Consider the following 26,284-nt stretch of genomic DNA (forward strand, 5'->3'; position numbering starts at 1 on the left):
CCTCTGCCTCTGCCTTTGGAGGCACCAAAAGTTCATTATCATTTGACCTTCAGTGCTACCTTGCAATCTGTGGAGGAAACTGTTATTAATGAAACACCGAGGGCAGTTACCTTTAGAACCAGAGGCAAAGTTTCCAAAAAAGAAGTAGATGATACAAAAGGTCAGCAGGTGTTACACTAAGTACTTTGGCTTATATTTTGAATGGAAAATTCATTTTAAGATTTGTCATATTATCTGATGATTAGAGTCTATAACATTTTCTTCAGAGACAACAAGAGAACTAACTCCAGCATTTGTTGTTAGTAAGTACAAGAAACGGAGGGGGGACTTATTCAGGTTAAATCCCTGGCCAAAAAGCATCTACATGGGGTGAGGCAGATGTGCAATAACAATAGTTAACATTTGTAGGGTGCTTATTATATGCAACTAAATACTTAATGTGTATTAACTCACATAATTCCCACAACAACCCTGAGGAAAATATTATTATTTCCACTTCACACAGCTGGAACAAAGAGGTTAAATAACTTGCCTAAACTTGCTTGAGTTAGTAAGAGATAACCAGAATGCAAACTCAGGTAGTCTGGCTCTGGAGCCAGGTTCCTCACCATAAGGATATTTCCTAAAATTGTAATATGGCCAACAAAGCACAGAAGCACAGGAAAACAATTTTGACTAGAATGAGGGTTAAGGGGAGGCTTGACATTTGGTGTTGGTCTTCAAGGTCACACAATAGGTGCAGAAGGAGACTGGCGTGGAAAGACTCTCAGGGAAAGGAATAGCCTGACAAAATGACAGCAATATCTGGCCCAGTGCATGAGTGGGAAGACAGCTGCAGAGGGAGGGTTTTTTTGGAAACATTTTTTTTAGTTGTAGATGGACACAGCTGAGGATGGAACCCAGTGCCTCACGTGTGTTAGGAAAGCCCTCTGCCGCTGAGCCAGGACTCCAGCCCCTTCCTTAAGGTTCCTGAAGGTTCCTTGAGGACCAAGACCCTCTTTGTAAGGAACTGCGGAGCAAAATTCTCAAACTAGAAAAGCGGTAGAAAGGGATTCGTGATCATCGCCCATTTTTAGAAAGATCTTCCTGTCAGCAACCAAGGCAGGGAGCACATCCACATTTCTTTCTGGGGGAAACACCCGGCGGGGACGGTCAAGGTCGCCCGCGTGGCCTCCCGAGCTGCACGTCTAGGCTGTAGACGCCCATCCCATGTACAAACGCCGGGGATTTGGCTGCCAGCCCGGCCCGGTCGGGTCAGGAACGTGTGCGCAGCCAGGCCTGGCAGTGACACCATCTCCTCAGCGGGAACAGAAGGACCCGTCCTTTGGAATTCCCGCTGGCCACCTCCCCCTCGTCTTCTGGTCCTGGAAGGTCAAGGAGGATGCCCCGTGGGGACTCCGGCCGCTGGGTTCCTCCTCTCAGCCCCCAAGGAATAAAAGCCTCAGTGATTGGAACACGCTCTGCCAATCAACCCTAGTCTCCCCCCCCTTCTCCGTCAGCGTAAATAGCATTGGTTGCATCATTACCGGCCTCCAATAAGACTCTCTTCTTGGATTGGCTAATAGCTCCCCCTCCTTCCTCTCTGGTTTAGTCAGGAGCTTGTGATTGGTTATTCGCGTTGCCAAGCTCCGGACGCGGCTCGACTATTGGAGGCCGGGAGCCCGCCTCCGCCAGCTAGTGAAGGTGAGCGTCTCCTCCAGTCGCTGAACCGAGCCCTAACCGAGCAGCTAGCTCCAGGTGCCCTGTCAAGGCTCTCCGCAGATTCCTGCTCTGTATCCATGGCGCCTCCGTCAGTCTTTGCCGAGGTTCCGCAGGCCCAGCCCGTCCTTGTCTTTAAGCTCACGGCTGACTTCCGGGAGGATCCAGACCCCCGCAAGGTCAATTTGGGAGTAGGAGGTAAGGATGCTGTGCCCTGGAATGTGAGCAGCGTGGGAGCGGACCCAACCCCGGCCTGGAGTCTAAGGCCCGGCTGGACACTGCCTGGAGAGGGGCACCCTGGAGAGGAGGCAGGATCACAGTTTCGTTCAACTTGCCCATTTTACAGATGGGGATAAGGAGGCCCTGGAAATGGGAGATGTGTTCAAGGTCACTCAAAATAGGTAGAGTAGCCAGAACACAAATGCATTCTTTCTGATTCCCCATCCTGTGTTCTTTAAACTACATCAAAGGATTGTAAAGAGAGGGAGGAAATAGGCTTGGAAAATACTGGGTGGAAATAAGCTTCGTAGGCTTGGGGTCCTAGTAGCTGGGGAGTGTGTAAAGGAGAACTGTTAGCCTTAGGGAGCTTTGGTTTGGTAAATATTTGAGTGATCACCAAGTGTTGAAAATACCCTATTAAATTTTGTGGGGAAGACTGAGGCTTGGTTTTGTTTTCAAGGATTTCAAAATCAGCAAGTGTTGCACACCAGAGATCTGAAATGCTTCTGAGATGTGTTAATACTGCCTGGAGGGATCTAGGAAGATGGTTCTGACCCTCACAGATGTGGTAGGAATGGGTAGATATGGTGGAGTAGATCTTACTTTCCACACATCCTTGTCTTCATTTCTTTTTTCTTTTTGTTTTTAATTAGTGTATTATAGTTATACATAGCCATATTCCTACACACACATAATTTGATCATTCTTATTCCCAAGTACCTTTCCTTCCCTTGTCTTCATTTTTTTATTGTTTTTCTTGGGCCTTGAACAACTCAGAGCATTGGCCTCAGTTTACCCATCTGTTAAGAAAAATATTTGTATTTCAAAGCCTCTGAGATTCCTTTTAACTCTAACCTTTTCTGGTGAATTTGTTATTCCAATCATTCTCATTTGTATGTTTGAAGTGCCACAGACACTTTCTTGATTTGTTTTTTTGCCACATAAAAAGGCCAGCCAGGAATATGAAATGAGTAGGCTGATGTCCCGTGGGAGGAAATAGGCTTAGAATAAGAGGATTAGAAATTTTGGAAAGAAAAATTGAAATTATTTTGTAGTATAGGATGACAAGAGGGATATTCAGAATTGTGCTTCCCATAGAGAGTATTTGTGTCTGTACAGAGTGCTTGTTTAAAAATGAAACAAACACAACAACAAAACTCCAAAGAGCAAAAGCTTCACCAAGGAGCAAAGGAGGAGGGGTGAGGGTAGAAAAACCATTAAAAAGTAATGGTTTTTGAAGTTGGGTGGTAGGCACATGGCATACATGAATATTCTCTCAACTTTTGTATATGTTTGAAACCTTTCATAATAAAGCATTTTTTAAAAAGTCAATACTGCATTGTCTGCCCATAGAAGGAATGTGATGTTTTTAGCAGTCCTCAGACTGGGAGAAATAGTACAAGATTGTTTCAAATTAAATTTGAATGGGTACCATTCAAGCTTTTAATCCTGAACCTACCAGTATTTCTTTATTGATTAGTATCAATCTAAATATGTCTTTTTAAAATCTCTGATTTTATTATCTTAATCTCCTTTGAACAATCTTACAGTTTTTCCCCCCCTTTTCACATTTTTTTACTAGTGCATTATAGTTTTACATAATGATGGGATTCATTTACATATTTGTACATGCACGCACTATAACAATATCATTTGGTCACAATCACTCTCCGTACTTTCCCTCTTCCTCCCCTCTTCCCACCCTCCTCCCTTTCTTCTATTGATCTCCCTTTGATTTTCATGAGATTCCCCACCCCTTCCCACCTTTCTTTTTCCTCTCTAGCTTCCATACATGAGAGAAAGCATATGACCCTTGACCTTTTTACAGGGTTTTTGTGAAGATTAAATGTGTTTAAAGTATTTAGAACCATGTCTGGCACAGAAGTGAAGGTTATATAAATGTTCACTATTGTTGTTTTGGCATTTCTTTGAATGGATCTTATAAAAGATGTTGAGTAAATATTTTCAGCACAAGAATTGGAAAATGAAATATGACATTGGTTCAAAAATAAACTGCTTATGCAGAGAAAAAGCTCCCAGTTCAGCCAGAAGTGATTGGCTTGGAATCCATCTTTAGCTCAGATGGCCACCTCATCTATTATTTTCCAGGAACCCAGGAACTGTGAACAAATGAGTAATGCATGTGATCTCATTTAATGCTCATAGCAAACCTGGAAGGTTGTTTATAACCATTACTCCTTTTTTTTTTTTTTTTTACATTTAAAAAAATTTATTTATTTTAATTAGGTATATATGAAAGCAGAATGCATTTTGATTCATTGTTCACAATTGCAGCACAACTTTTCCTTTCTCTGGTTGTACACAATGTAGTGTTGCACCATATGTGCAGTCACAGTGTACTGAGGGTAATGATGTCCATCTCATTCTGCCATCTTCTTACCATTTACTCTTTAGAAGTAAGGAAGCTGCAGCTTAGAAAGAAGAAAAGATTTTCCTGAGGTCATGTGACCACTAAGTAGAAGAGCTGGAATTCCAGCCAGGTCTCTTAGGCCCAGTCCTCTATTTAGGTTCCTTTAGATGGTCTGGGGACAGCCAGTGGACTATAGTGGGAAAAGCCAGGAGACCTAGGCCCAGCTCTGTGGTTCAGTGACATGACCTTGGGAGGATTATTTAACATCCTTCCAATTCAGTCTGTAAAATGAGAAGCCAGAAGTGAATGAGCTGTCTCTAAAATTTTACTCTCAAGATTCAACTCTACCATAAGTCTACTCCAAGATCCACTGACACATTCTGTGACTGTACTGTAAGATGTTAATTTTGGTGACCTCATCAGTTAGTTGAGAAGGAAATGAATGAGGTTAGGTGTGAAATTTGATATGTAAATGAAAGATGTTATATCTAAATGTTTTTAATCGTTACTGTGAACCATCTTTTTATAAATGGTAGGTGCTCAGATAAGGATCTAATTGAAATAGAGTAGAATAAAGTTCTCTTTCCAGCTTTGGTATGTCCCAGCTTTACTTACACACATCCCCAAGTATATCCTTTTTGAAGGAAATGTAATTAATTGCTGACTTTGGGAAAGATGCTCCCCATCCTCCAAGTTAAGATGAAACCTAATGAAGGTTATTTAGCTGAGGTTCTAGAAATGTTGGGCATTTTTGATAAAGTACAACTATAATCTCATTAGCTAGTTCCTATTTGCAGATGGTTTCCCCAGGGAGTTTCTTCTTGCTGTGATGAGTTCAGTAGTTTCCTTATACTTAAACAGAGCAGAGTATCATATTTTCCACTGTAGCACAAGGCTTACTTTCTGAGTGGATCATTTTAGTGCTTTGCAAAACTGAAGACTGAAGTAGCTTTAAGGGTAGGGAGACAAGGATCTAACCTGATGCAGCCTGCAGCAGAAAATTTCTTTGAAGACTCTAGTCCATTTTTTTTCATGTAAATTTAGCTTCCTTTTGGCCCAGATAAACTGTGTTTGCTTTAATAGTTGTTTTCAGTGTGGTTGTCTTAGTATCTTCAAATAAAATTGTTGGAAAGATGTACTTCAAACAAAATTGCTGGAAAGAGGTACTATCTTAGGTGTTTCTGAGGATCCCTGGTCCCTCCTAGTTGGAGAAGGGTCTTGGAGGTGTACTTGCATAGGCTCTTGGGTGGGGATGGATGAGGGAAGTGGAGAACTTGGGAGGAGGATGAGGGTGGTAGTTGGATCATTTAGTTTTCTGTGTTCTTTCTTTCCTTCTGCAAAACAAGACTGCCAGGCCCACGTGAAAGCTGTGTGAAACCTCTGAAAGGCCAGGAAGAAGGGCATTAGTGCATGGAACAGGGAAGAATGTTGATAAAAAGATTCCTGATACAGTTCCCTGGGGCTGCTTGCTTCATCTCTTGCTCTTAAAAAAAAAAAAAAGTTCTTGTATGCCTTCTTGCTTCTCGGATACTATTGCAGTCTAATTTTTATTATCTTTATGATCTTGGGAAAATTAATTTTTTTACCAAATAGATATTTTTGGGGTATTTTAAGAATTAAATGAGAGTCAAGAAATGTAAAGTATTAGTACCATGCCTAGTCTGTAGAAAGTAATTCGGAATTCCTTGTTCTATTACTGTGGCTTCAGCCACGTCAGTGTCTATAATGATGGTATCTTCCCATCCCAGCCCTTTTCTCTGAATGACCTTCATCTTTTCTTTTTATTCCCCTGTGTTCTGTGTTCTAGATCTTCATTAACTCTATCACCACTATCTACTTGTTATCCAGACTACCTGGGGACTTGGAACCATTAGCAACCCTTTCCCCAGTTCCACATTTATTTGTTTGGTCATCGGGTTCTGATTTTTCTACCTCATAAGTCTGTTTTGAATATCTTCCCTTCTCTTTGTCCCCCTCTGCCTCTACCTTAATTCAAGACTTCATGATTCCCCTTCTGGATTGTTGCAGGAGCCTTCTGACTTAGCTACCTGCCTCTGTCCTCTTCAGTTTGCTTTCTGTGGTGTCACTGAAGTGATCCTGTCAAAATAGACAGCTGTTCACATCACAGTCTTGCTTCACTGCCTTTAGTGGTTTCCCCATGGATAGAGAAGTTCCTTAGAAGTGACTCCTTGAGCCACTCCCTGCTGTTCCTCCATGGATACTATTTCCAAGCCATGACAATGCACAACCTCAAAAATCCTGTGTTCTCCCAGCCTCTGGGACCTTGCACAGGTGTTCCCTCTGTCGGGAATACCCCTCTTCCTTTGCCTGTCTTTTAATCTGTCATCTTTCATACCTCATCCTCTGTAAAATCTCTGACCCTTCAAAGAAGAATTAAAGACTTAATGTACTGTGCTTCTTGGAAGGCAGACAGTACCTTATTTTATCTTTTCCATCTCTGTGTAGCTTTTCCTGATGTGTCTGGCTTATGGTAGATTTAGTAATTCTTTGTCAAGTGAATGAGTAAAGGAAAGGAAGAATGAGAAATGCATGGGTTCAACAGGAACGGACCTCCCAGGAGAGGAAAAATAGTGATTATTGATAATATGATACAGGTGTTCAACCTCCCTGCTCCAGTCACCCCAGAGGAATCTGTGATTCTGCCTCCCTAGGGCAGTTAGGTGAGGTGGGCAGTTAGGTGAGGCATTGGGAACACATCTAGAACTGAACCTGGGAGGAACTGAGCAATGACAAAGGATGGGGAGGACTGAATTGGCCAACTTGTCTGTTGTCACGGTACAGAACCAATGCCTCTCCCCTCATCCCCACCCTCAGATGGTATTAGAGTTTTCTTGAGGATTTCACAGAGTATACAGTAGTGCTGAGAACAGCAGTACTATGGTCTTTTCTTCCTCTTTCATATCTTACTTATTTAGAATATATTATTTATGAATACTATTACTAAAACATATAGCATAATTGTATTACATAATGTATAAACAACCAAACACAGACCCTAATCATAATAGAACTGGTTTTTCTATGAACATTTAAAATTTTGTACATCAAAATAATATCCTTTCTAGGTAGTCCAGATGTGCAGCTATTGCTAAAGATTTCTGGAAATTCTCTTTTGAACTGGCCTTTGAAGCAGTAAGACTCCCATGAGAAACCATCTCTTCATTATATCAGGCAGTTTGTTCACCCACCCTCTATGCTGGAGATAATGCAAGTTTCACTTCCAAAAATTAAATCAATGTTCAAAGAATGATTTGGCACTACTGAGGATGTTGCCAGTATTGAGATGCTGCCTCTAAAAACAGTTCCACCAAAGAGCACCCAGAATACTTTGAACAGTGGTAACATTGTGTTCAGATAGGGCATCTGCTTCAGGGACAGCTGTTACTGGAAGTAGTTGTTTTGGTATGGATTTAAAGAAACCAGCTCAAATCCTACCTGGTAAAAGAGACTATTGGAACTTGTGGCAAGGGAGTTAGTTTGGTGGGTTGAGGGTAAATATGAGTGGTACGACAGTATTGTGAATTAGATTCATCAACCCAGGGACTGACTTTGGTTGTTTAGTGGTGTGTCAGTCTGGAGCTCTGCCCATGTTTTTATTGTTAGCTTGATATATTTCCCAGAGTTGCAGATGTCACATTTCTGGAGGGTAGATTAGCTGAGAGGAGACAGACACAAGATTAAAATGATCCCACAAGGTCTTTCGTGTGTTGCATACTTTCTGACCTAGTAGTTTTACGTTTAGAAATATTTCCTACGAAGCCACTTATGAGTATGCATAGTAACAGCATTCACCATGATGTTCATAATAGCAAATAATTAAAAGCAACATGATTAATTATGATGGAAAAGTACATTACCTTGCTACTAAAATATGTTGTAAATGACTTATATGTATGAAAAATGTACAATTGCATTCATAATAAGTAAAATGCAAATTACTCATGAGATACATTTGCATTTTCATACGGGTAAAATTTCACTCAGTGGGTGAGGCCGTGGGGAAGCAGACACCTTTTTGTATTGCTGGTAGGAATGCAAACTGATATATTCCTATGGAGAATAATTCAGAAATAGCTGTTCCAATTACAAATATACTTACCTCTTAGCCAACTCTTCCATTTTCAATCCTGTAACTTGTAGATAGGTTTGCATTCATGTGAGATAGCATACCTATAGGGTTGTTCACTGAAGTATTGTTTTAATAACCAACACTTATAACTCAATGTTTAACAAGAGACTGGCAAATAAAATATGATTCATCAGTTAAGTAGCTATAAAAAAGAAGCGAAATATAAAAAAGACGTTTAGGTGGAAAAAGTATGAATAAAACAGCGTACAGTATATTATACACTACCTTTGTTTAAAAAGACAGATATAAGAAACTGTATTTGCTTGTGTATATGGAGGAAGATTCTGAAGGATACATATGAAACTGACAACAGTTGTTATTTATGGAGGGAGGAACTAGGAGAAAAAGAAGGATGGGCTGGGTATGGTAGAATATTTTTCTCCTAGTTCCTGTAATCTCAGTGGCTCAAGAGGCTGAGGCAGGAGGATCACAAGTTCAAAGCCAGCCTCAGAAAAATCGAGGCACTAAGCAACCCTGTCTCTAAATAAAATACAAAATAGGGCTGGGGATGTGGCTCAGTGGTTGAGTGCCCCTGAGTTCAGTTCCCAGTAACCCTCCCTCTCCCCCCAAAAAGAGAAAGAAGGATGGCATGGGAGTATGCAAGCATATCGCCTTTCAGACTAGTTGGTGAAAGATATTTATAATATAAATATAAATGGAAAAATGTATGGAAAATCCTGTGTACAGTAGGATTCATATTTTTATAAAAGAATATACCCATAGGGGGGAAAACCCAGGATGGTTTTACACCACATTTGCATGCCCCTTGTCTGAGTGCTGGGATTGCATATTAATTTTTTTACTTTTGGATTTTTCTAAATTTATTACCATTAACGTGTGTTGTTCAGTAAATATTAACAATACCTAAAATGTGATATTTTAAAAAGTCAGGGATTAGTGTTGAACAGAAATCATCAAGATAAACTTGATCAGAATTACTCTAAAATTTTAGCCAGGTGGTGCATTCCTGTAATCCTAGCAACTCAGGAGGCTGAGACAGGAGGATCATGAGACTGTCAGCAATTTAGTTTAGACCCTATCTCAAAAAAGTATAAAGGGTCGGGGTTATAGCTCAGTGGTAAAGTGTTCTTGGTTTTAATGCCCTGTGCTGAAAAAACATTTATATAGTTATATATTATGTTTCAGTTTTCCAAATACTACACCTTCCATATGCATATGCATCCAAGCAGAGAGGCAAATGATCTCTTAGGAATTCTACTCAGTCGATTTGCTTGAGTGCAAGGCTAGAACAGCTGCCTCCTAAAGCTATAATCCCAGCACATCCATAGAATAGTGTAGGGTCAAAATCAGTGGATAGGATAACTCAAAGTGCCCTAAAAATACTTTCATTGTGGAGGAAATGTTTAGACATTTCCTATAAAGTAAGATTAAATATTGTGAAATAGATAAGTTTAGATCAATGGAAGGGTGAGGCAGATGATGTGGATAAACAGTCAAAATGGTAAACACTGGCTGCTGTCAAAATGCAGAGAGGGGACAAAGATGTGTTTGAGTGGGTCCTTGGGTGATTGTGTAACCGGTTATCAAACTCCAGTCTAGAGCATTTGTTCACTGTCCATCCTGTTTCTGCTTTTTTGAGACAAGAGGAAGAGATAGGCCTTCTCCCACCCTGTCTTTCTCCATGTTTAGGTTTGAAGGTGCAGAGTTCTTGTGAAGAGTACTTTCCTGAAACTCTTTTAGGGATATGAAGGAGGAAGAAGATTGCCGGGCCAGTGTCTGTAGAGACCGCAGTGCACTGGCAACAGGAACAGCATTTCCAAGACATTTTTTGCAAAGTGCTTTTTCCCTTCCACTTTCTCACTTGATCAGGCTCTGTGTTGTCCCAGTTTAGTTCAGCATTCCACTTTTTGGAAGACACACATTTCCAAGACTTGTAAGTTCTGTAAGGAGAACCACCATGATTGTCTTTCCATTTGCCCAGCACCTAGCCCAGGGCTTGGCCCAAAGCAGGTACTCAGCAAGTGAAGGTGCTTTACTTCAGTTTTGGTCACTCTTCTGACTGGAAGGTGCTGAATTCTGTTCACAGTTTTAGATTCTGACTTGAGTGAAGCCTGAAACTCCTGTGTCTGTATCTCTTTTCTGTGCTCAGCTTATCGCACAGATGATTGCCAGCCCTGGGTTTTGCCAGTAGTGAGGAAAGTGGAACAGAAGATCGCTAATGACAGTAGCCTCAACCACGAGTATCTGCCCATCCTGGGCCTGGCAGAGTTCCGGACCTGTGCTTCTCGTCTTGTCCTTGGAGATGACAGTCCAGCTCTCCAGGAGAAGCGGGTGAGTTTGGTTTGAGGATATATTTTCTCTTGAGAAATCATGAAAGTGAGAAGAGGTTGAAATTTTAATTTGTTGTAAAGTATTAGGTATTATGCCTAGTGAGCTGTCAATAAGTGTCTAAGTAGTGTGAGTTCAGAAACCTGAGGGTGCAGATAACTTGGCCATATCCAAAGCACAGTTTTTTAGTTGTTCAGTTTTGTCCAGTTGATCATCAGATTTCAGCTGCCAGGTTTGAGCCAGTCAATGGAGGTGCCAAGCAAAGGAAATTTAATGAAATTCTAAGAGACTGGAGTTCTAGACCCCCAACTCTGCCACTATTTTTGGCTACAGAAATATCATTTACCTCCTGGTCCCTACATCTATATGTTAGAAAAAGATTTATGGCTCATGGTCTCATAAGGAGTACTTGAATAGGGGATCATTTAAAGGGCTTTTCCTGAAATTATATGCAGAATTTTTTTCTGTGTACTTATTTCTGGGGAGTAGGTTTACAAGCTTTTTTGTAAGATTTTCAAAAGATATCTGTGGTTTCTAAAAGTTTAAGAACCACTAGTCTAGATGCTGTTTGAAGTCCCTGCCAGTTCTAATATTCCTTAATACTTCTAGTCTTGATCTCAGCATATCTCATTTAAGGGTTTATGTATATAACTAGAGACAAATGGAATGAGAACATGTTTGGAACCAGACACAGCAAAATAGGCTGTATGTAGCAGGAAGTGGTATGGGATAGGTACTTGGTGTTGTAAGAAGCCAAGGGGAGAAGGAGACCCTTGAGGACCGCAGGTGGTTCTTGAACTGAGCCTTGGAGAATGTGTGAACATGGCTAGGACACCCGCTCTCAACTCTGTCATTTAGTAACACCTGGAGAGTTTGTAACATGGACCCCGGGGACCTCACACCAAGGCAGTTAAATCAGAATCTTGGAGGGTACCACCTTCTACCTTTCTGTTTCTATTTCCTCTTTCCCTGCCCTCTATGGAAATATTTTTTTAAATTCCCTAGGTAATTCCAATTTGAGAACCACAAAATACAGAGAAGGGGAAAACTGAGGGGTATTCCTCGAGACGGGGAGTCCAGGGATAGAGGTGGATGATAATCAAGTCTAGGTTGTAAAGAGACCTGCCTGATTAGAACTGGGAACCTGCTGGACAGACAAGGCAGGCCGATTTTGGCAGCCAGGGCAGGGGAAGCTGACTGAAGGTTTGAACAGAGAAATCACCCAATGAAAGTGTTGTTTGAAGAAGATAAGCCTGGCTGAATGGGTGGGAAAGGGAAGAGATCAGGTTTTTGCAATAGTCCAGTTAGGTGTGGTGCAATTTAAACCAGCTGCCCTTGTTGTCCTCCCGGGCCATGTTATAGTCCATCTTGCAGTTCATGCATTGAAGGGACCACATCTTGGAGGCCTTTGAGGTATTCTTCACATGTTGCTTACAGCAGGTTTTTTCTTTTGTGTATCATGTTCCCCAGATGCACTGCTAAGTGGAGAGGTAGGATAAAATAAAGGCTCTGGTGGAGAAATTGGAACTCAGGTCAGTGATTAGGCAAGTAACTAACTTAATTAGGGTTTTGAATGGATTGGTGTGCAAGACTGTCACTTATCTCGAGGAACTGAAGACGTGGGTAGAAATGTTAGAGATTAGGTGTCACATGGGGAAGTTGCTCTGAAAAATCCAGTGTTTCCCGAGAGAGAGAGAGAGAGAGAGAGAGAGAGAGAGAGAGAGAGAGAGAGAGAGAGATTGGAAAGTTGTAATGAAGTTGGAAGGTGGGGAACTTTGGTAACTGGGGACCTGTCTTCCCAGATACTAGATAAATTAGTTGGAATTAAGTTGTTGACAAATGAAAACAGATTCCATGTTGGGGAACTGCTTGCTGTGCATCTCATACATAGTAACTATGTTGGCAGAGGCTTGTTTCTCTGCTCATTGATTCCTATTTTGACCTCTTCACATCATAAGACTTGGGGCTATTGCTTGTGTCCTTGACCTGGCAACCCAGCCCTCCTTCGAAGTCCTATTCATCCTGTGCAGCGTTTTTTGATCATAGGATGTCAGTCTTCACTAGTATTCACACTGGATGCCAGTGAATATCTGAAGATCTTTGGACTGATTTAGGATACTCTGTACTCCTTCTCCCAGGCACCAATTGCTCCTGAGCTCTGAGCCTTTCTTCTTTCCCTGGAAGTCCTTACTATTCTGAAACTACTTAGTTCAGCCCTCCATCATCTCATGTAGATCCTTCTATCAGCCTCCTCATTGATCTTCCTGTCTTTAGTCTCCTTTTCATTTTAGTATATTCTGCAAACTGCAGATAAGTGATCTTCCTTAGAAGAAAAGCTAATCGTGACACACGTCCTTTCTCCTGTAGTGGCTCTCCCATTTCCTGCAGGGTAGAATCCAGACTTTGAACTTGGCAGTGAATTTAATCAATAGTCTTTATCCTGTTCTTCCAGTTGCTTACTCCTCATCCCCACCTGTCATTCTAAGTGCCTTGCTGTTTTTCAGACCCACCCAGCCTTGTCATGACTTAGAGCCTTGTCATGATTAGAGTCTTATCATAACTTAGAGCCTTTTCCTGGCTTAGATTCCCCCTGCTCCAGATTCCCTCTCTCACTTCTCCACCTCCCTAGGCCCCATTTCCAAGTTCTTTAAGACCTGATCAAGGGTCAACTCTATGTTGAATCCTTAACTTTCTCAGGCAGGGCCAGTTGTGTGTGTCCTCTGAGTTATTCCAGCTTGGAAATAACAGTACTTACCATGTATAATTATTATAATAATGTATAGTTTTATAAGAATTTCTCTCCCACAAGACCATAACTTCCCCCCAGGGTGAGGATAATGGCTTGCTCATTTACCTGGCAGGTCTTCAGCATCTGGCTCCTATTCTGGGACCTTCCGAGATTCCTGGATGTTTGGATTCATCATTCTTCTGTTTAGTAAATGCTTGCCACAAGAGCTGGGCTCTCTGCTAGATTCTATAGTGAGCCTAGTAGAGATCAACACACAGAATCCCCTGCTCCTGCTCTTAGTTTTATGGAGACAGGCTATAAACACAACAAAGTGATCTATTATATTAAAATGAAAATGCTATTAAGAGAATCAAGATTGGGATATGTGGGAATAAGAGTGGATTCAGTTTTAACTACGGTGGTTCAGGATAGAAATACAAATGATATTTGAGCCAAAACTTGGAGAGGAGGCATAAATGAAAGAATAAATGAACCAGAAGACAAACAATAATGATGTCTTCCCTTAGATCATTCTTCTCAAGGTTTTAACATTACCAGGTCCTTTATCCATTTTGAGGAGACCTGTTTTCTAGATTCCTCACTGCTTCTTATACTTTCCCATTTTCAGACTTTGGGATCTAGATGAAGTTTCCATTCTTCATCTCTCACCTAGTCATTTTCATGTTCTGAAGTTTTGGAGCCATTGTAGGTAGCCATTGTAGGGCTCATGGGCCATAAATCCTTGTCATTACTTGACAGGCCAGTCTCTTGCTTTGACCATTGCCTCTGGGAGACCTGGGCCTTGCTGTGGTTCCATTCCAGTCTTTTCCACATCACCTTTCTTCAGCTAGGTGAGCACATGTTTATGTAGTACCATATACCAGAAACTGCCACAGGCACCCAGATGAACACAGCATAGCCTTGGCCGTGAGTAACTCCAGTCAACTCCCACAGTGAAGTCATAACATCAGCAAATTGTGATTCAGAAAAGGTTCTAGAGTCCAGCAGTTCTGTACTGTGTATAGTAAACACAAAGTCCTGCCTTAGCTGGCTTCACACCAGGAAATCTGACTGGATTTCCCTTGTTCTGGATACCCCTCTTTAGCCATTCAGTTCCAGTGGAGAAGTCTGGACTTATTTACTTTGATATTAATGATTTTAGGACTTTGTTGGGCTCTAGATTAATTTGTCAAAATTAGTTCCTAGAATAACCAAATTGCTGCATTACTGATTCCAAACTTGTTTCTGTTAATTGCTGACATTTAGAGCAACTTGTATTTTGCTGAAACTATCCAGTGTTTAATACATTTTTAGGGAATGAGAATTTTTTTGAGAATTTGATATTTTATATGTCATATATGTTATAAATGTCAAGAAGTAATACATGTTAGTGGAGTATCTGTTTCAAGCACTTTTTCAATCTTGTCTACTGACTTTCTGGCTTTTAATGAATTTACTTTCTGGATTAGGCAGAAGGTGGGGTTAAACATAAGGAGCCAGGTCTCTCACTTTTTTCCTTTGTCAACTTTTGACATCAATGTTAGGTTTTCAAAAAGACTTGAGAAGCTTCTCTAGGAAAATTTTTAAAAACCTTTTTATTATGTAAAAATTCAGATTTTTTTCTTGTGAAAGTAAGAAAAACGGTGTAATAAACAAATCCCATGTGTCTCTCACCTAGCTTCAATGTCATTTATATGCATCATTCTTGTATAAGACTGACCCACTGTCAAAGCTGGATTATTTTACAGCAAGTTCCAGAATGAATGGTTTTAAAAATTACTGTAAAATTTTACAAATAATACTTGCACATATTCTTCTCATTAAAAAGAAAAATTTATAGATTTGACTACTCTTCCTACATCCTAGACCCCTCTTAAGAGTTTCCCCTATTAGAAGATTGGTATGTACCCCTCTTATTTAAACGTTTTCATAGGATCTTTTCCTTTCTCCTTATTCTCAGATACATTAGGTAACATGTCATTTATAACATTTGTCTACTGAGAGAATTATCCTGAAAATGAGAATTTTAAAGGGGCAGAATTAAAAGATAGATAAGCAGAATGACATACACAGGACATAGTGACCAGATGTGGGGGGCGGGTGGGAAGACCTGGATTTATTCTCAGTCCTGCCACTCACCACCTGTGTATCCTTTGGTGAACCATTTCTTTGGATCAGTCCTTATGTTTAAAAGGGATATAGAATATACAGGGTGTGTGAGGATTAAATGTAAATGCCTGCAAAAACATTTAATAATGGTAAAACAGGGCTTTTATTATTGTCCATATTAGGTCACTTCTAAGATGAGAGAAGCTAAAGAGAGGAAAGTAGCATTCACATAGGGCCTTTGTTTTGTTAGAACATATCTCTATGGATTCATAAGCCTGAGTTCTAGACATGAGAGGGAGAACTACAGACTATGTCAGTGGCAGCTAGAAACACTGTTTTACAGGCTTCTGCTGGAGGGAAATCTTGATCTTGAGATGGGTGCTGAAGACATGGGGTTTGCCATCCAAGGCACGCAGTAGCATGGCTTAAGTCTGCCCTTAACCTCTGTGTTCAGAAGGGAAGCTCCCTCCTAGAGTCAGACCTCTGTGTAAAAGACATGGTCCTTCTGCTCAGTAGCTGGTGCCTTTGCGCAAGGTGTTCCATCTCTTTTAGCCTCAAATTTCCCTTATTTGCAAACACAGGCAAATAAAAGGACCTTCAAATAGTAGTTATGAGATTTTGTTTTATCTGCCCCCACCTCCCATTCGGGGGATTTGACCCAGGGCCTCACACATGCTAGGTGGTTGCTCTACCACTGTGCTATATTCCCACCCCCCTGTTGTGAGGTTTTGATGAGACAATATAATTAAAGGATTAATTTAATTATAAGTGCTTATCATTATCTTATTTTGCTAATATTATTTGACCTCACCATTATCTGCTTTTTTTTCAGGTGGGAGGTGTCCAGTCTTTGGGGGGAACAGGTGCACTTCGAATTGGAGCTGATTTCTTAGCTCGATGGTACAATGGAACGAACAACAAGGATACACCTGTCTATGTATCGTCCCCAACCTGGGGTGAGTCTTTTAGTTGTGGTTAAGAGGAGAAGCTGAGAAGCCAGAGAGAATTATCCTCCTGATGTTCACTGGTTACAGAGAAATCATAATCCAGCCCTGGAATAGCTGACTTGGGAGTAGTTGAGCAGTGGATTATGATAGGACTTGAGAAACCTGGAAAGCTCAAATTCAGATTAGGGACACTTTTTCCCAAGACTCTTGGTAGACTTGTATTTTAGTCTATGTTGAAACTTCCCAGAGGAGGCATAAAATACAGATGGAAATGATATAAGTTTGGCATTCATGTAACTGGTTGAACTTGTTCTTGTTTACAATCATTTATGTCTTAATGCCTGCTCTCCATGATGCCAAGTGAGCATGAGCCTGGGAGGGCTCTGGAAGCTGATTTGTATTTTTTCTAATTATGTCTCCTAGTGTTTGTGAAAGCACTTAACATTTTACCCCTTTGCCTGCAGAGAACCATAATGCTGTATTTTCTGCTGCTGGTTTTAAAGACATTCGATCTTATCACTACTGGGATGCAGAGAAGAGAGGACTTGACCTCCAGGGTTTCCTGAATGATCTAGAGGTGGGTGATTTAGAACAAAAATTAAAGAAAATTCTTGGTGTCAGGTATAGTGGGGAAAATCTTTGGATGAATGATAAGTGAGAATCTGAGGCATTATCCCCAAACCAGATAGTAGATTCTAAAAGAGCATGTAAGAGAGAGCATGCTCTTCATTGCTGTGTCTCCTGATGTCACTGCTAGTGCCAAAGCTGATGTAGCTTCCTTTTCCTCAGAATGCTCCCGAGTTCTCCATCTTTGTCCTCCATGCCTGTGCACACAACCCAACTGGGACTGACCCAACTCCAGAGCAGTGGAAGCAGATCGCTTCCGTCATGAAGGTAAACTCCTCCTGCAGAGCATTTCTTTTAAAAAAAAGCATATATAATTGAATGTATTCAAAAGCAAAATCTGTTTACTGAAGAATTTGGAAAATGGAGAAAATTTCAAAGAAGATGATAAATATTAACTGTAAATTCTGTTACTCAAAAAAAGGGAGTATTAATGTTTTTGTAGTGGAATGCCAGACTGTGTGTGTGTTTTACAGGTGGGATCATTTGCCTGTAATGTTTTGTAACACACTTTGTTTTTCACTTGAAATTCTATATTTATATTCCATTTAATGTTTTTGTAGCATTATTTTTCATAGCTTTCATGGATATGTTGTCTTAGGGATTGGATAAATGGGTCCATTTAAGGGATGGACATTTAGTTTCATTTCAGATTTCTTGGTCTTATGAATAACAATGTAATAAAACTTCTTTTTATTTATTTGAGATAACTTTCTAAATTGGAATTTCTAGCTCAAAGTGTGTATGTTCTCCATTAATGTGCTTATAGAATGCTTATTGAGGAACTGTTAGGTAGCTGGGTACCATGGGGATATAGTAGTGAACAAAACAGAAATGTTCCCAGCTGTCAAAAAGCATGTAGCCTACCTGAGGAGACTGATGAGTTCTAGGGCAGCTTCAATACTGTGAGATGCTGGGTTAATGGGGTAAAGAGCCCAAATTCTGGGCATTATATGGAGGTGGTACTGGTGGTGGTGGAGTCTTCCTGAAGAAGTGGTTTCCATGTGAGTCTTGGGAGGGAAGGAGTTAACAAGGCATTGGTAGGTAGGGGCTTGTAGGAGCAGAGGGCAGACCATGGTCAGAAACCCGAGGCAGAGATCATGGCCTATTTAAGGAAGTGACCATTCTTGTTATGGTCTAAAGTCCTGGGGACGTAGGGGAGCACAAGTGATGCAGCTGGAGAGTAAGTTAGGCCTTTCCCTGTGCTGAAGGCTTGGACTTCATTCTGAGGCCAGCAGTGAGCCACTAAGATCTGCGATGTTGGGGAGTACTGTGAATGCCCATCATTGTCTTAAGTCACCCTGACTATACAGCAGGGAATGGATCAGAGGGAGGCAACATTAGATGGGCCAAAGAGCATTAGGAAGCTACTGTCAGAATCCAGGTAAAAGATGGTGACCTGAACGTAGGTGGCAGTGGGGATAATGAGATGCAAAAGGTCCTTGAGCTCTCAAGAAGCAGGATGGAGTGGACTTGGGGTGTGGTTGGATGTGGGGTCGAGCTGCTGAGGTCAGAGTCAAGAAACACCCTGGTCTCTGATTTGGACATTTTGGGGGAGGGAAATGGTGTCCACTCAGAGAGTGCAGCTAACAGTAGGAGCAGGTTCAGCGTTGGGAGCTCTTTGAGGCAATAAGGGTGCTTAAGGTAGAGACCAGTCTGCTTATTTCATCCTGAGTACCTGTTAGCGTAGCCCTGAGGTTGATGCAGCCCTGGGGATGCTGAGCCTTACTTAACCCCAGGAATTCATGGAGAAGAATCCATTAACATAGGAGAGTACCTCCACACCTCCAAAATAAGCCTTGTTTACAAAGCTGCATCTTAACATTTCAGAATAGTATACTGTTAAAAAGTGAAGTTTACTGAAATCGTGATGTTTATTGGTTGGTGTTTAGCTGAACAGAGGAACAGATATAAAACAGTGGGGGTTGAGTGCATATAGACAATAAATAGGAGAAAGGTTAAGGGTCAGAAATTCCTTCCAGGCACCAGTTGAGAAAGGAAGGCCCGTATCTGAGGTTGGTTCCAGAAGGATTTCCTGCCTTGACTTGCTTTCCTTCCTCGCAGCGCCGGTTTCTGTTCCCCTTCTTTGACTCAGCCTATCAGGGCTTTGCATCTGGAGATCTAGAGAAAGACGCCTGGGCCATTCGCTATTTTGTGTCTGAAGGCTTCGAGCTCTTCTGTGCCCAGTCCTTCTCCAAGAACTTCGGGCTCTACAGTGAGTGCTCTCCAGCGTTGTAGTCCTACTTCCCCTTCCTGCCCCCAACAGCAGCCAAGCCTGATTCTCGCCCACTCTCTCTTTAGATGAGCGAGTGGGTAATCTGACCGTGGTTGGAAAAGAATCTGAGAGCATCCTGCGAGTGCTTTCCCAGATGGAGAAGATTGTGCGGATTACATGGTCCAATCCCCCTGCTCAGGGAGCACGAATTGTGGCCACTACCCTTTCTAACCCTGAACTCTTTAAAGAATGGTAAGGGGCTCAAAGCCTGATGGGCAAGGGTGGAAGGCAGAAATTAACTGTCTTGTTACATCTAACTAGGTCTCTTCCTTTTAGTTTGGCAGAGCCAGGACGCAGTTACCTCTTTGAATCTCAGATATTTTGTAAAGTAGGGCTTATCCCTATTCACACGTGTGCAACACAACATCTGCAGCAGAGGAGGAGGAGACATTCAATAAATGGCAGTTTCCCCACTTCTCTGCCACCCTGTCTTCTCATTAAAGTTGGAAAACACAGGATAGAATTCCTGATTGGATAAAATACCAAACTTCAGGAAGTCTGCCAATTTGGGGGTTCCTCATTCTTATCTGTAATTCGCATATACAGTCATTCCCCCTTCTTAGCCTAGTGGATGCTTGCAACCACAGATAGCACCAAACCCTGTCTGTGCTGTTTTTCCTGACATACATGCCTGTGATTTAGTCTAATTTATAAATTAGGCATAGTGAAAGATTAATGATAATAACTAATAATAAAATAGAACAATTAAAACAATGGTAATAAAGGTTTTTTACAACTTATGAATTAGTTCTAGAATGTCACATTTAATAGTTTCAGACTGTTATTGACCATGGATAACAATCCCTGGATGGGAAGTGGAGAGGCCTCTGTACTTTGTCTTATTTTAAAGCAGAGTTATTTTTTGTAGACCAAATCTGCAATCTCTACTTAATTAGGTCTGATAAACTATCTTATTCTAAATATATCAGCATCTCACTGAAGGCTGAGTTGAAACATTAGTGGCATTACAGCCGTGTACTTATGTCTAGCACTAGACTCCATCAGTATATACAGTCCTTGCCTTCTGCCTGCTAAGTCTATCACTCTGGTCTGCTTATTTGCCCATCTAGGGCAAACATACTATATTAGGCAGGTTGTGATACCACTTTCTGCTTATAGCTTAAATTACAGTTTTTTAACCTTTGTGTTTTCATGTACTATCTCCCCTTGATTGATGTTTATATCACTGTCTACACTTCAGGACAGGCAATGTGAAGACAATGGCTGACCGGATTCTGACCATGCGATCTGAACTCAGGGCCCGATTAGAAGCTCTCAAGACTCCTGGGACCTGGACTCACATCACTGAGCAGATTGGCATGTTCAGCTTCACTGGGTTGAACCGTAAGTGGTGCCTACTGCTTGGAGCACGCATGTGTGCATGTAGATGCAGCACTCCTCTTAGTTACCAGTCAGGAACTCACCTCTGTTAGCTGTTACCCAATTGGTCTGTCAGTGCTTTGGGCCAGGACAAGTTAGGTTTCCTCAGTGTGTCTCACCATCTCCTGAATCCCTTGGGACTCAGAAGAGCATTGTTGTGGTCTGTTGTACTATCCATAACCAAGATATTTTCATTACTGTGGGCTGAGAAGAGGCTCAGAGCCAGCTGGGAAGTAACAGGACTTGTAGCTTAGAGACTTGCTTTATGAAAGGTTTCTTATAAATCTTCAGGTAATTTTTGGCTTTACCTTAATCCTAAGTATAAATATTACATATAATTATTCATCCTTCTGTTACTGTAACAAATACTGAGACAGTCAGTTTATGAAGAGAAGAAGTTTATTTTAGCTCACAGCTTTGGGGGTTTCAGTCTGTGGTCAGTTGGCCCTGTTGCTTTCAGGCCTGTGGTAAGACAGCACATCATGGCGGGAAATGTGGTGGAGAAAAACCACTTACCTCATAACCAGGATTTGAAAGAGACAAAGGAAGAGACCAGGGTCCCTTCAAGTCCTCTTCAAGGGCATGTCTCCAGTGTCCAGAAGACTTCCCACTATTTCCTACCTCTTAAAATTTCTACCATCTCCCAACAGTGCCAAGCTGCGGACTAAACTTTGACCATATGGGCCTTTGGGAGACATTCTGGATCCAAACTATAGCATTCAGGGGCCTAACTTCTTAACAGGTCTTTCCTGACCGCCAGGCATTTCTCTCAAGAGGTTTATAAGCTGGGGGCTATGGTATGCACCTCTGGTCCCAGCTACTCAGGAAGCTGAGGTGGGTATAACACTTGAGTCCACAAGTTTTGAGACTAATCTGGGCAACATAGTGAGATCCCATATCAAAGAAAAAAAAAAAAGAAGTAAGAAAGTTGTCTTTTTATTTCATAAATAAATAAGAATTTAGATTATAAATAGTTGAAATTAATAGCTGATTGCAAATCTTGTAGGTAAACTTGCATGATTTTGATCAGCCATCAGTAGGGCATATCAGTGAGCAGCAGTTCCTTCTGAGGATTCATGTATTTAATTAAGTGATACTGAGTACCTACTGGTCAAGCCACCAGTTGAATGATGCAGATGTGGCCACTTACCGGTGTCCTGGGGAGTGTACAAGGGATGTGCACTGGTTTGGGCTAGAGGTGGAACATCAGAGGTGCCAGGAGGTATAATAGCAAGTGGCAGTTTGAAACAGGCTCAGAAAAAGCCAAAGGAAATAAATATAAATTAGAGAGGTGGTAAGAGATTATATTGTAGACCCCTCAGAATACTTTGGGTAAAATAAGGCTATTCAAGAAAGTAAAAGGAATAACTTAATTGTATGTGTCCCTGGGACTGTGGAATTTAGAATTAGTTCACTAGAATAAGAAAAGCCATCTTTATATAATTGTAAAAATATCAAATGTAATAGAAATGGTCTTTAGTAGTAATATTCTAAAAGTTCACATGATGGGGATGTCTCCCCACAAAACAGCTTTGTCCTCCTGCTGTCCAGGATTGGAAACTAGTTTTGTCATGAATTGAGAGGTGATGAGAATAGACCTGTGCTGATAACATTGAAGTTAAATGGTTGGCACTTCTTGACATCATTTGTCCTTTTACAAAAACAGCATTTCCCCCCTCCTTCTCTTCCCAATCTTTTATTAGGAAAACATACAGAAAAATTGGAGGACTTATATAGTGAGTCCCCATGTGCCAACCCCAGTTTCTGCAGTTCTCATGATATACTTCCTCTGTTACCCTTCACCTGTCAGAACAGGGCTTTGCACCTAGTCTGTGGGTGTACTTTAGGAGATCTGTGAAGCCCCTGGAACTACAGTATCCAAATTGCATGTGTGGATATTGGCTATTTTTTGGGGGGGAAAGAGCTTATTACTATTTATCAACTTCTCACATTTTTATTAAGAAGAAGAAGAAAACAAACAAACCAGGATGGGAGGAGCCCTGTAACAACACCTGCCTCCAGGGCTCTGGTTTTATAAACAGGGGTAAGCCTGTGGCTCTCTTGGCCCTGAGGTTTGGCTTTATCTCCTTGGATGACTATCATTCACACGGTTAAAGTCAGTTGGTTGACTTCTGAAGCTTGCTTTATTTGTTCGTTTGGAGGGGCATGTGGCAGCACTGAGTCCAGAGTCCATGATTCCTCTTCTACAGAGAGGCAGTGGAGAGCCCAGACTCAGCCTTAAAGTCACACATCCACACTTACCAGCTGCCTTGAGAAGAACATTTAACTTCTCTGTGCCTCATCTATAAAATGGGGATGACAAAGTTATCAGAGTTGAAGTGCCTAGAAACTGCCTAGCACATAGTATTTGCTCTTTTGATTATATTATGATTTTATTATTATTACCCTCTTCACTCAGATTGGTGGTGTCTTCAATGTGCTAATTAGGCAAAATGGCTAGGGTTTCTATCATGGATCTGCAATAAAGGAAAACCATTCTAAGGCATCATAGCATCAAGGCTGTCCCTTCCTATTTCACACATGTGGCATTTCTACAAAATGGAACCCCCTTCTGCATCTGAGAGGAAGGGCTGAGAAATGAGGAGCTGGGGGTGCCAGAGGTGTAGCTTTCCGGCTTATTGATTCCTTCACACAGCATTTATCAACTACCCAATGCATGGTGCCTTGTCTAATGTACTGTAAAAATGAAATGTCAAAGAGAAGTTGCTGCTAGGTGCCCAGGAGCAGCCAGCAGGTTGGGGAAGTGGTAAGGGAGCACCGTACAACCAGTTTTTCACATCAGCGGAGTATTTTTAAGTCTGGTGGTTGTTTTAGTTTATGGGGGCTTGGTGGATGTTTGGTGGTGTAGTTCCAGGTTAAAATGCCATCAGTAGTAATCATGTTGAACTTTCTGGGGACTAGGAAGTCAACTAATAGGAGTGCTTTCCAGAATCTGGCAAGTATATTTTTGTTTGTGATTTGGACAGAATAGCTCCTTTTGTCTTGCTTCTTTATGTTAAGAGCAAAGAAGGAAAATTGTCCTATAGTTACCGAACCTACACTGGGTAATGATCCCTATGACTCTGATTCTGTCTTCTTTTGGTTCTCAACAGCCAAGCAGGTTGAGTATCTAATCAACGAGAAGCACATTTATCTACTGCCAAGTGGTCGGATCAACATGTGCGGCTTAACCACCAAAAATATAGATTATGTGGCTACCTCCATCCATGAAGCAGTTACCAAAATCCAGTGAAGAAACACCATCCAGTCCACACCACCAAAGCTGCTGTGTCACGTGTGTTCCCTGCCTGCGCAAACCTAGTTGTACATATCATGGATTAGAGATGACTGAAGAACTGAAAGGTTGCCCTGGTGAAGCCACCTCTATTTAGGTTGGCCCCACGCGTGAACAGAACATCCTTGAAAATAATTGGGGGCTTGAGATTAGAACCTTTTGAAGGCCAGAGAAAATTAAGGTTTTTATTTAAGAATAAATATTTTGATCATGAGACGTAGGTACCTTGCCCCCTTGCTAGAAGTGGGAGTGCTGTTTGTGTGCTTCTGCTGAGTGTTATCTGACTCTGAACAAAGTCTAGTCCCAAAAGAACATGTTGTCTGAAGGAGCCACGTGTGATTGATGGCTGTGGCATTAAAACTCATCATCTCCACCCTGTGTCTTGTCTCCCTGCTCCTTCTGCATGGTCGTGTTGCTAGTCTGCAACTAGTTCCGTAGGATGACTGTGGAAAGAAGTGTATTTACATCATGACACAGAAACACACTTGCGCTTAACTGAAAAAAGTTTCATGACACAGTATCAACCCTTGCCATGTGTAATGTATTCTAAGATTTTTCTATTCTATTCAATTGTGTTCTGTTTCATTGGAAAAATAAAAATGCTGATCAAGACCCGTGGAATTGACTTTGTGATCCATTAATGGGTTGTGATGCACAGTTGAAAATGAAGACTTTAGAGGGATTCACTAGTGGCTAATGGAAAAACGAAAATGTATTTTCAAAATACAAGTCCCTTTTGGGGCTGGAGCTATATAGCTCAGTGGCAGAGCATTTGCCTAGCACATGTGAGTCACTGGGTTCGATCCTTAGCACCTCATAAAAATAAACAAAATAAAGACATGCTGTTCATCTACAACTACAAAGAAATTTTAAAAAAATCTCTTTAGTGAAATCACCTTATCCTCAAAAGTCTGTGTTGGCATCATGTACAACCACTAAGAAGTTATATTTCATGTATATCTGATATGTCAAAATACATTCTACTGTCATGTATAACTAAAAAGACCAAATTAAAAAAAAAAGTGTGTCAGTTTTGTGGGCTCGTCATTCAGAAGCCAGCTGTCTTCTTGTATTAAGAAGTTGGACCTTATATTTGATAAAGGGGCTAAAAGCATGCAATGGAGGAAGGATAGCATCTTCAACAAATGGTGCTGGGAAAACTGGAAATCCATTTGCATCCAAATGAATCTGAATCCCTATCTCTCGCCATGCACAAAAGTTAACTCAAAATGGATCAAGGAGCTTGATATTAAATCAGAGACACGGCATCTGATAGAAGAAAAAGTTGGCTACGATCTACATACTGTGGGATCGGGCCCCAAATTCCTCAATAGGACACCCATAGCGCAAGAGTTAACAACTAGAATCAACAAATGGGTCTTACTCAAACTAAAAAGTTTTTTCTCAGCAAAAGAAACAATAAGAGAGATAAATAGGGAGCCTATATCCTGGGAACAAATCTTTAATCCACACACTTCAGATAGAGCCCTAATAACCAGAATATACAAAGAACTCAAAAAATTAGACAATAAGATAACAACCCAATCAATAAATGGGCCAAGGACCTGAATAGACACTTCTCAGAGGAGGACATACAATCAATCAATAAGTACATGAAGAAATGCTCACCATCGCTAGCAGTCAGAGAAATGCAAATCAAAACTACCCTAAGATACCATCTCACTCCAGTAAGATTGGCAGCCATTAGGAAGTCAAACAACAATAAGTGCTGGAGAGGATGCAGGGAAAAGGGCACTCTTGTTCATTGCTGGTGGGACTGCAAATTGGTGCAGCCAATTTGGAAAGCAGTATGGAGATTTCTTGGAAAGCTGGGAATGGAACCACCACTTGACCCAGCTATTCCCCTTCTCGGTCTATTCCCTAAAGACTTAAAAAGAGCATGCTACAGGGACACTGCTGCATCGATGTTCATAGCAGCACAATTCACGATAGCAAGATTGTGGAACCAACCTAGATGCCCTTCAATAGATGAATGGATAAAAAAAATGTGGCATTTATACACAATGGAATATTACTCTGCATTAAGAAACGACAAAATCATAGAATTTGGAGGGAAATGGATGGCATTAGAGCAGATTATGCTAAGTGAAGCTAGTCAATCGTTAAAAAACAAATACCAAATGACCCCTTTGATATAAGGGGAGTAAACAAGGACAGGGTAGGGACGAAGAGCTTGAG

The 26,284-nt window shown here is 41.2% G+C and overlaps 1 protein-coding gene across 1 annotated transcript; it reads left to right on the forward strand.

Moving 5' to 3' along the window:
- The first annotated feature begins 1,654 nt into the window (after nucleotides 1–1,654).
- Nucleotides 1,655–24,706, forward strand: Got1 (glutamic-oxaloacetic transaminase 1). Its single transcript, XM_005335237.5, has 9 exons — nucleotides 1,655–1,896; nucleotides 10,549–10,730; nucleotides 16,397–16,520; nucleotides 16,976–17,088; nucleotides 17,301–17,405; nucleotides 19,200–19,350; nucleotides 19,437–19,602; nucleotides 20,612–20,754; nucleotides 23,904–24,706. Exons 1-9 carry the CDS (start codon nucleotides 1,779–1,781, stop codon nucleotides 24,041–24,043), a joined length of 1,242 nt encoding a protein of 413 aa, XP_005335294.1. The 5' UTR covers nucleotides 1,655–1,778; the 3' UTR covers nucleotides 24,044–24,706.
- The last annotated feature ends 1,578 nt before the right edge of the window (nucleotides 24,707–26,284 follow it).

Source organism: Ictidomys tridecemlineatus, chromosome 1 (assembly GCF_052094955.1).
Source record: "Ictidomys tridecemlineatus isolate mIctTri1 chromosome 1, mIctTri1.hap1, whole genome shotgun sequence".
In the NCBI taxonomy this organism is placed as follows: Eukaryota; Metazoa; Chordata; class Mammalia; order Rodentia; family Sciuridae; genus Ictidomys; species Ictidomys tridecemlineatus.